Source organism: Urocampus carinirostris, chromosome 16 (assembly GCF_059441175.1).
Source record: "Urocampus carinirostris isolate Australia breed hairy pipefish chromosome 16, RoL_Ucar_1.0, whole genome shotgun sequence".
Lineage (NCBI taxonomy): Eukaryota > Metazoa > Chordata > Actinopteri > Syngnathiformes > Syngnathidae > Urocampus > Urocampus carinirostris.
In genome coordinates this window covers 12,467,448-12,478,607 of record NC_142364.1, presented here as the reverse complement: position 1 = coordinate 12,478,607, position 11,160 = coordinate 12,467,448, and the positions used below count along the sequence as shown (strand labels likewise).

The 11,160-nt window shown below is 41.9% G+C and overlaps 1 protein-coding gene across 1 annotated transcript in view; it reads right to left on the bottom strand.

The window, feature by feature from the left end:
• Nucleotides 1–1,778: 1,778 nt before the first annotated feature.
• The window catches only part of LOC148350297 (uncharacterized), a 93,817-nt gene continuing 84,435 nt past the window's right edge, over nucleotides 1,779–11,160 (bottom strand). Inside the window, exons 39-43 of the mRNA XM_088320115.1 lie at nucleotides 10,825–10,902; nucleotides 10,612–10,759; nucleotides 8,659–8,751; nucleotides 6,467–6,626; nucleotides 1,779–4,904 (exon numbers count right to left, since the gene is read on the bottom strand). Coding sequence (XP_088176241.1) covers nucleotides 4,613–4,904; nucleotides 6,467–6,626; nucleotides 8,659–8,751; nucleotides 10,612–10,759; nucleotides 10,825–10,902 — 771 coding nt within the window. The 3' untranslated portion in view covers nucleotides 1,779–4,612. The remainder of the gene's footprint in view (nucleotides 4,905–6,466; nucleotides 6,627–8,658; nucleotides 8,752–10,611; nucleotides 10,760–10,824; nucleotides 10,903–11,160) is intronic.

Here is an 11,160-nt window from a genome sequence, read left to right as displayed (position 1 = left end):
ATTTATAAAAGGATTTTTGGTTCGCTTGAAGACCACGCCCACATGGCCACGCCCACTTGTTTACCTTTCGCGCTAGCTCATCTTTGGACCGTAGCGCTGACACAAGACTCCTGATATAAAAATCCCGATTGATCTGGATCCTTATTTGGATTTAAAACAAAAGAAACCAGAGAATCCTCTAAAAATAATCCCTGAAATTATTAAGATTATTTTAGTGTAAAAAGATAACTAGCATCCTTATAATCCCTGCATTAAACTCAATCCCTTAATATACATTGCAATAATTGAAATTATTTTAAATTAAATAGGTTAGCTAGTAACCCCTAATAATCTCAGCAATAATTATAAATTGTTTTTGAATCCCCCCATAATCTAAAATATTGTTTTGAAATTCCTAGCATCCTTGTAAATAATCTCTGCGACAATAAAAATAATACATTTGAATTAAGAAAGCATACCTAGCATCCCCTAATAATCTATGAAATAATTAAAATCATTATTTTGATTTCTAAAAAAAACTTAGCATCGTCTTAAATACTCTGCAATGATTAAAATTATTATTTTAACTTTAAAAAAATCCCGAGCATCCTCTGATAATCTCTATAATTGAAAACATTCTGGTTTTACAAAACGAAACCTAGCATCCCCCTATTATCCCTACAAGAATGAAAATAATTATTCTAAAAAAATGTAGCATCCCTTAATAATCTCTGCAATTAAAAATATTTCTGTTATCATTGAATTTGTTATTTCAATTAAAAAGAGTGAGACGGAAAAAAAGAAAGAAAAACAGAAAGTAAAAAAAAAGAACAATAACAAGAAAAAAGTAAAATAGAAAAAAAGCAAGAATTAAAAAAAGAGAGGCATTTGTTTTGTGAGTACCCGTAGCAGAAAGAAGGCTGACCATCTAATTCAGGGGTGTCAAACAGGTGGCCCATGGGCCGGATGAGGCCCGGTAAGGGATTGAATCCGGGCCGCGAGACAACACTGAGCGAAGCGCAAGAGAAAAACGAGCTGCAGGTTGAAATATGTCCACTTGATGTTGCCAAAGCCAGGTGCCTCTCACGAGGACACTGTACTTATATTTCTCTCTTTCTCTCTCTCCTTTTGCTCTCTTCCTTTATTAATTTTCTCCCTTTTTTATCTTCCTCTCTCTCTTGCTTTTCCCTTCTCACTTTCTCTCCTGTTCTCTCTTTCTTTGGATTTCTTTTTTTCTCTTTCTTCCCTGTCACTATTTCTCTTTTTATCTCTTTTGTTTCTCACATTCTCTAACTCTCTTTCTGTCTTTGTTTGTCCGTGTAATTTTATGTTCTTTTGCTCTCTCTTCCTATTTTCCTTTTCTCTTTCTCTCTTCTTTTCTCTCCTCTCTTTCTATTTCTCTTTGGATTTCTTTCTTTCTCTCACTTTCTGTCCCCCTCTCTCACTATTTCCCTATTATCATTTTGGTTTTTCAGGTTCTCTCTCTCTCTCTATTTCTCTCTCTTTCCCTCCCTCTTTCTCCGTTTCTCTTTCCTTGTCCCACACTCTCTCTTTTTCTCTCCCTCTCTTACTCTTATTTCCTTCTCTTTTTCTTTCTTTCTCCTCAATCGACTAGTCCGGCCCCCGAGAGAACGTGTGTTCTATCGTGTGGCCCCCGAGCTAAAATGAGTTTGACACCCCTGATCTAATTCTTCTATTTGTTCCTATTATTTAAATCTACATGATTTATTTATTTTCACCAGTAGAAGGTGCTAAATAATACACACTGTCCCTTTAAATAAATACACATCAGGTAGCCATTTAGATGGAGAGATACTTTATGGAAAAATCAATGTTTTACGTGTACTCGATGACAAAGATATCAAAGATTCCATCACATAAATACACAACCAAAATGGCACCAGGAGCATTATAACATGAAATATTGTGAGGGCTTCTCATTGGATACAAAAAAAAAAAAAGTTTTCCATAGAGTAAGAATGAAGACTTCTCCATCATTAAAAAACAAAAACAAAAAATCTTAAACATTTGTAAAAACATAGAAAAGAGCGAAAAGCGGCCACAAAAAGGGGAACAATCACAGCAAGGCAAATGAAAGCACCAAAATGCAAATGAGGTGGGCGGGGCCAATGACAATTTGGGGAATCCGGAAAGCATTCCGCCGATTCCTAGCTGGACTGAGGAAGTGGAAGACCACCAGGCCCCGCCCACAAATTAAAAAGCTATCATTTTTCTTTCCTACGATTACATTTGAACAAACTATACTCGTGTTGCACTAAATCTTCTAAAATCTAGTTTTTTTTTAAATAAATGAAAATAAAACATTATTTCATATTTGAGATCGTTTTGAAGATTTTTCCAATTTCGGTGAAATAAATTTCCTGAAATAATCGATTTTGATGACTTTTAAAGACAAATAAGTTAGTCAATATTTTAAATGAACACATTTTCTGGGAAATATTCCCTTCGTGCAAAATGAGAAAATCGAGATGGTATAAAGGGAAGATGGATCAAAAGGGAGACAGAGAAAAAGGGAAGGAAACAGAGGAAGAGATATAAAGAGGGAGAAATGGAGAGAAAGGAAAAGAGAAAAAGGGGAAGATAATGATATGGAGAGAGATAATGAAAAAGAAAGGGGAGAAGAGAGAGAGAGAGAGACAGAATTGATGAGAGAGAGGGTGGGGAGGATGATAGGGAGAGAGTGAATGATAAAGGGGGTGAGAAAGAGATTGAAAGACAGAAAGTGGAGACGAGAGAAAAAGGGAGAGAGAAAGAGAGATATAAACAGATCGAAAGATAGATAGAGAGAGAGAGAGAGCAGGAGCGGAAGAGAATGATACAGAGAGAGATAATGAAAAAGAAAAAAAGAAAGGAGAGAAGAAAATGAGAGAGAAAAAGAAGACAGAATGGATGAGAGAGAGAGGGTGGGGAGGATGATAGGGAGAGAGTGAATGATAGAGAAAGGGGGGTGAGAAAGAGGTCGAAAGAGAGAAAGGGGAGACGAGACAGAGAGGGAGACAGATATAAAGAGATTGAAAGATAGAGAGAGGGAGAGAAAGAGAGCAAGAGAATGATATGGAGAGAGATAATGAAAGAGAGAAAAAGAGAAAGGGGAGAAGAGGGAGAGAGAGACAGAAAGGAAGACAGAATGGAAGAGAAAGATAATAGGGAGAATGATAGGGAGAGAGTAAATGATAGAGAAAGGGGTGAGAAAGAGATGAGATTAAAAGAGAAAGGGAGAGAGACAGAGAGGGAGAGAGAGATACAAAGGGATCGTAAGAGAAAGGGGAGAAGAGAGAAAGAGAGAGAAAAGAAGACAAAATGGGAGAGAAAGAGGGTAGGGAGAATGATAGGGAGAGAGTGAAAGATAGAGAAAGGGGGGTAAGAGGGAGATCGAAAGAGAGAAAGGGGAGACGAGAGAGAAATAAAGGGAGAGAGAGAGAGAGGGGAACAGAGAAAGAGGGGAGGGTGAAAGAGAGATTGACAAAAAAAGCAGGGAGTGAAAGAGAGACAGAGGAGAGATAGAGAGAAATAGTGATAGAAAGATAGATAGAAAGAGAGAAAGAAATAGGAAGTGATAGAGAGAAATTTGGATAGAAAAAGAGAGAGAAAGAGAAAAAGATAGAGGGAGAGAATAATAAAAACGATCACAATTTTGATGACGTGTTAACAATAATAATAATAAAAAATAAAGTTAGAATAGCAGCAACGATGAACCAAAAAACAAATGCTAAAACAACAAAAGAAAACAAAAAAAGAACATGTTGTTTAAATAAAAAGAATAAATATCAAAAACGAGGCTTCATTTGTTACTTAAGGAGGCGGGATCTTTTTTTTGTCTTTTTCACACGGCGACAGGAAAGGCACCAATCAAACGGAGTCTCTTGTCCCATTGGCACAGTTCAGGATGGGGGAGGAGTCGAAGGGAAAAGTGGGCGCGGCCTCACTTGCCCTCCATCTCATTGGCCAAGTTGTAGTGGAGATGGGGGGGTCACCCAAGGCAAAAGAGGGCGTGGCTTTAAATTCCCTGGCCCCTGACCATCATACCCTGCGGGGATGTAGGCGGAGACAAGATGAAAAAGTGGGCGTGTCTTCACCTGGCCACATTGTCGTGGGATTGGTGCAGGAGTTGAAGGCAAAAGTGGGTGTGGAAGTGGAGTCAGCAGGGGGAAAGTGGGCGTGGCTCCACCTTACCTCCTCATTGGATAGTGTCTCGACCTAATTGGTCACGTCGATGAGGAGGCGAGATGAGGGAGGAGTGAAGAAAAATGTGGGCGTGGCTTCACCTCTTCTCATTGGACCTGGTCTTGAGGCGCATGACCTTGTTGGCACATTATTGTGTGAGCAGAGGAGGAGTCAATGGCATTTGGCTTAGGGGGGCGGGGTCAAAGGTGGGGAAAGAGGGCGTGGCCTCACCTAACCTCCACTTTGGACATTGTTTCGCCCTTGAGACGCACACTATCCTAGGCCAGGTGGTTATAGGGGTTTAAGGGAGGAGTCCAATGCAAAAGTGGGCGTGGCTTCACTGGGGCTTACCCTCCTTATTGGACCTCATTTCCCCCTTGAGACGCACAATTTCTTCAGTGGTCACGGGGTGGAGGTGGAGTCAAGTGCAAATAAAGTGGGCGTGTCCTCACCCACCCTCTTCATAAGACCTTGTTTCGCCCTTGAGGCGCACAATTTCCTTGGCCAGGTTGTCGTGGGGGCGCTGCGCCAAAATGCGCAAGGCCGTCATTCCGGTGGCGTCCAGCGGGGGGCGCTCCAATAGGGGGCAGCGACAGGTCCGGTTGCCCCCGGTGGATGACACGTCGCGGAGCGGCAAGGTGGCCACGCCCACCACGCGGTCCGCACGGCCGAAGCAGTAGTCCTTCACGCTCGCTTGAAGCTCGAAACATTCGAAGCCGTCGGAGCCCGGGCCCAGGGAACTGAGAAAGGGAGAGAGAGAAAGAGAGAGAGGGGAGAGAGAAAGTGAGAGAGGGGGGGGAGAGAGAAAGTGAGAGAGGGGGGGAGTGAAAGTGAGAAAAAGAGAGAGAAAGAGAGAAGAGAGAAGAAGAGAGAATAAGAGAGAAAGAAAGAGAGGGAGGGAGAGAAAGAGAGATAGAGAAAGAAAGAGAGGGAAAGAGAGAGAGAAAGAGAAATAGAGAAAGGGAGAGAAAAAGAGAAAAAGAAAGAGTGAGAGAGAGAGAAAGAGTGAGAGAAAGAGAAAAAAGATAAAGAAAGAGAAAGAAAGAGAAGGAAAGAGAAATAAAGAATCAAAGCAAAAGAGAAGGAGAGAGAGAGAGAAAAAGGGAAAGAGAGAGAGAGAGAGAGAGAGAGAGGAAGGACAGAGAAAGAGAAAAGAGGTAAAGTGAAAGAGAGACACAAAAAGTGTAAAAGCAAGAAATGGGGAGAATTCACAAGAGTGAGAAAAAGAATGATAGAGAGTTTAAGTCAGAAATAGGGGGAATGGGGGGGTAGAGAGAGAAGAAAGAAAGGGGGAGACAATAATGGAGTGATACATGGAAATGATAAAGAAAGGAGTGAAAGGGGAAAGAGAAAAGAGGGTGCAATGAAAGAGATAGAGGGGAACGAAAGGGGGAAGTGGTCGAGAGAGAAAATTAAAAACAAAAGGGGGGAATAAAGAGAAAGGGGAAAAGACAGGAGAGAAAAAAAGAGGGAGAGAAAGAGAGAGAGAGAAAGAGATAGAGAAAGAGAAAGAGAGAGAAAGATAGATAGAAAGAGAGAGAGAAAGAGAGAGGAAGGACAGAGAAAGAGTAAAGAGGCAAAGTGAATGAGACACAGAAAGTGTAAAAGCAAATGGGGAGAATTCACGAGAGTAAGAAAGAGAATGATAGAGTCAAAGATAAAAAAGGGGAAAGGGGGAGGTAGAGAGAGAAGAAAGAAAGGGGGAGACAATCATAGAGATACATGTATATGATAAAGAAATGAGTGAAAGGGGGAAATAGAGAAAAGAGGGTGCAATGAAAGAGAGAGACAGAGAGGAAAGAAAGGGGGAAGTGGTCGAGAGAGAATAATAGAAAAATAAAAGGGGGGAATAAAGAGAAAGGGGAAAACACAGGAGAGAAAAAAAGAGGGGGGAAAGAGACAGGGGAACAGAGATCGAGAGATAGAGAAAGACAGAAAGGGGGTAGAGGGCAAGGAAAGAGAGAAAGAAAATAGAGAGAAAAAATGTCAAAAAGTGAAAGAGGATAAAGAAAGTAAGCGAGTGAGAGAAAGAATGTAGGTAAAGAATAGAGAGAGGCAGGGAAGAAAGATTGATCAAAGAAGGATATAGACATGAAAAAAGTGAAATTGAAAAAAAGAAGGGATCGAAAAAAGCAAGAGGGAGAGAAAAATTGAGAGGGACAAACAGAGAGAGAGGAATAGAAAGAAAAAAAACGATGTATTGCTCATTTTTCTGCCAATAGCATTAGTTCTCCAGCAGGTGTCAGAAATGAAGCATGTACTCTTAAACGAATGCCGATTGGTCGGTTGGTCGGCCACTCACAATGTGAACGTCTCGTTGAAGTTTGGAGACCAGGAGTTGTTCTTGGACTTGGTCTGGAACTTGCGCTTCTTCTCGGCCAATCCGGGTCCAATCAGGCTGACTTCCACGAAGGGGCGGAACATTCCGGTCGTCGTCCACTTCAGATTGGATGCAGACACCACTGGCCACGCCCCCACATAAAAAACAGTTAGAACATGCTGTCTCTGGCCCCGCCCACGGCTAGCCAGGCCCACATCAAAACCAGTGAGAACATGGCACTAGTGGTCCCGCCCACATCATCAAAAACACGGTCAAAACGTCCCTGCCCACTTAAAAAAAACATGGTTGAAACACACTGGCCCCGCCCCAACATAAAAAAGATCGGAACATGCCCCTTCTAGCCCCACCCACACAAAAAACCCCACTATTACTAGCCCCGCCCACATGATAAAAAATTGGTCAAAACCCACCATTACGAGTGAAGGATTTTATACATTTGACTATAAAGGATTTTATACGATTGAATACAAGTTACATTAATTGGGTGCAATGAAGATTTTCATCGAGTAGGCTTAAGTTCAATGAGCAGTGAAAGTTCAGGAAACCCTGGCAGAAAATATTGTTTACGGGAATGGCGGGAACGGGACGTGAGGCCGATAAGGTAGTCAGCACATCCGACGACGCAGGACAGCAGGCATTGTTTCAGAAATGCTCTCTGCTGTTTGGAGTTTTCCAGACATCGCGGCAATGTGGTGGAGCTCACGTTGGTTGGGCTTCATTGGCACGCCCATGGGAGGAGCCGGGACACCATCTTGCGGAAAGACGTGGGCCGAGAGGAGAAGCTAGAGGACTTCAAAGGAGGCTTGACGGAGACTCGGGCGACACTAATTCAGCCATATTCGACGGAGTTCACTTAGTTAAATTGTTAATGAAATTAAATCTGCCCCCGTGTGAAATTGTCGACTTTTCTTGTTCATCTTTTCTATCAAGAAACGAGCGCGCATTGTTGGGTGAATGTTTTTGGTTAATGGAGTCAGATAACTAATTCGGACAATTTGGTAAACGATACATTTTAATATTAAATTCCCAACACTAGCCCCATTCACGTTAAAACATGTCACCACTGGCCTCCGCCCACATCATCAAAAACACGGTCAAAACACGCCAACGCTAGCCCTGCCCACTTAAAAAAAACATGGTTAAAACACTATGACTGGCCCCGCCCCAACATATAAAAAGGTCGGAACAAGCCTCTGTTATTCTCACCCACATCAAAGAACCCCACTATTACTAGCCCCGCCCACATGTTTAAAAAAACTGATCAAAACCCACCATTACTAGCCCCATTCACGTTAAAACATGCCACTACTGGCCCCGCCCACATAAAAAAACATGTTTGAAACACACTGGCCCCGCCCCAACATATAAAAAGGTCAGAACAAGCCCCTGCTAGCCCCACCCACATCAAAGAACCCCAGTATAACTAGCCCCGCCCACATGATAAAAAACTGGTCAAAACCCACCATTGATAAAGGCGCTCACGTTAAAACATGTCCCCACTGGCCCCGCCCACATCAAAAAGTCAAAAGACGCTCCCACTAACTCCGCCCACATCATCAAAAACACGGTCAAAACACGCCACCGCAAGCCCTGCCCACTTAAAAAAAACATGGTTAAAACACACTGGCCCCACCCCAACATATAAAAAGGTCAGAACAAGCCTCTGCTAGCCCCACCCACATCCAAGAACCCCACTATTACTTGCCCCGCCCACATGATAAAAAGTTGGAAAAAAAAACAACATTCATAAAAGTGCTCACGTTAAAATATGTCACCACTGGCCCCGCCCACATATAAAAAAAAAATCAAAAGATGCTCCCACTAACTCCGCCCACAACATCAAAAGCACATTCAAAACACGCCCTGCCCACTTAAAAAAACATGGCTGAAACACACTAGCCCCGCCCCAACATAGAAAAGATCAGAACAAGCAAGCCCCTGCTAGCCCCGCCCACATCAAAGAACCCCACTATAACTAGCCCCGCCCACATGATAAAAAAACTGGTCAAAACCCACCATTGATAAAGGCGCTCACGTTAAAACATGTCACCACTGGCCCCGTCCACATCAATAAAATCAAAGGACGCTCCCACTAGCTCCGCCCACAACATCAAAAACACGGCAGCATGCCGCCCCCCCATTGGCCAGCTGACCTTTGACGGACACTTTGCGCTCCTTGGTTTTGTGCTGCATTTGGAGCTCCACTTGGATGGACAGCTCGCCCACCTCATCCGACACACCCGAGCCTGACGGGAACAAAAAAAAAAATGCCATGTCGGCCATTTTAGATTCGACAGAAAAAATTCCATTTTGAGAGGGTTATTTATTTTGTCATTTCTTTACGTTGTTTTTTTGCATCGCGTACTTCGTCGTATGGATGTTTTTCAAGTATTTTGGCAAGTATTTTGCCAGTTACTCATTTCATTGTTCATTTTGTCGTCTCTTTTTTTCATATTTTGTTTATTGAATTGAATTATTGTCATTGATATCTACCGGGTTGGGTTATTTTGATTTTATTTAGCGATTGAATAAGATGCCCCTTCCAAGATGTCCGACCTTGAGCACACAGACTGGCGAGGAATGTCCTGACGAGCATGTCAGTAGTTCGTCTAATTTGTTGAAAACTTTGTCGAGTATTTTTTTGGGTGTATTTTGTCACTGATATATTTCAGCAAGTAAATAAGATGCCCCTTTCAATATGTCCGACCTTGAGCACACTGTCTTTTGTTGAGTATTTATTCGAGTATTTACTTGCGCATTTTAATATGTATTTTGTTATTTTTTTCCAGCCAAAACCGAAATGCCCTGTCCAAGATGGCCGAACTAGAGCACGTTGATAGGTGATGAATGTACTAATGAGGGCTTGAGGTTTCAGGATGAGTATTACGTCATTTACGTATTTCAGTATTTATTTATTTAGGTTTTAATTGGCAAGTAAATGAGATGCCCCCTTCAAGATGTCCGACCATGAGCGCACAGACTTGCGAGGAATGTTCAGACGAGCGTGTCTGTAGTTCGCCTTTTTTGTAAAGAGTATGTTTTTGTGTATTTTGTCACTGATATATTTCAGCAAGTAACTAAGAGGCCCCTTTCAATATGTCCGACCTTGAGCACACTGTCTTTTGTTAAGTATTTAGTCGTGTATTTACGTGCGCATTTCAATGTGTATTTTGAGGGTTTTTTTTCAGCAAAAACAGAAATGCCCTGTCCAAGATGGCTGAACTAGAGCACATTGATAGGTGAAGAATGTCCTAATGAGGGCTGGAAGTTTCAGGTTAAGTATTTAGTCATTTACGTATTTCAGTATTTATCTAATTAGATTTTGTTTAGCAAGTTAATAGATGCCCCTTCCAAGATGTCCGACCTTGAGCGCGCTGACTTGCGAGGAATGTTCTGACGAGCATGTCTGTGGTTTGCCTATTTTGTAAAGAGTATTTTTTTGTCAGTGATATATTTCAGCAAGTAAATAAGATGCCCCTTTCAATATGTCCGACCTTGAGCACACAGTACTTTGTTGAGTATTTAGTCGTGTATTTACTTGCGCATTTTAATGTGTATTTTGTTATTTTTATCAGCAAAAACAGAAATGCCCTGTCCAAGATGGCCGACCTAGAGCACATTGATAGGTGATGAATGTCCTAATGAGGGCTTGAGGTTTCAGGATGAGTATTACGTCATTTACGTATTTATTTATTTAGGTTTTAATTGGCAAGTACATGAGATGCCCCCTTCAAGATGTCCGACCTGGAGCACACAGACATGCGAGGAATGTCCTGACGAGCATGTCTGTGGTTCGCCTATTTTGTTGAGTATTTTGTCGCTGATATATTTCAACATGGAAATAAGATGCCCCCTTCAAGATGTCCGACCTTGAGCACAGAGTCTTTTGTTAAGTATTTAGTCGTGTATTCACTTGCGCATTTTTTTCAGCAAAAACTAAAATGCCCTGTCCAAGATGGCCGAACTAAGGCACATTGATAAGTGATCAATGTCCTAACGAGGGCTCGAGGTTTTAGGTTGAGTATTTCGTCAGTTACATATTTCAGTATTTATTTAATTAGATTTTATATAGCAAGTAAATGCATGCCCCCTTCAAGATGTCCGACCTTGAGCACGCTGACTCGCGACGAACGTCCTTATGAGCGTGTCTGTGGTTTGCGTGTAGAGCGACAAAGTGTGGCGAAGGGACGACAATTCGGCGCTCTTCTCCAGGAAATTCTTCTTCAAGCCGTTGCCTCCTGCGTGGAAATATTGCTGCGCAAACAAACAAATTTAGCTCGAGATATTTTTTCAAACAAATCCCGTTGTCCTTGTCTGACCTTGATGGTTTCGAGCGCCACGTCCATAACGGCGCATTGTCTTGGAGAAAGACTCTTGGCGTCCCCCGACATGTGCTCCTGCGCATAATAAATGAAATAAAAACAAAAAAAAAATGCTGTTTTTCAAGATATTTTTCAGCAGAAGCTCACTTTTATTGAATACAGTGCGGTGATTTCTGTGTTTTTTGCATATTTATCACTCTAAGTTTTCCAATCCATCCATTTTTAATACTACACAGAGACAACGCGAGTTAATACAGAATACGGTTCGGAAATCTTGATTCTCTTTATTAAGGCCCGAAAAAATCAAAGCCTATGTGGAAAAGGAATTGCCCC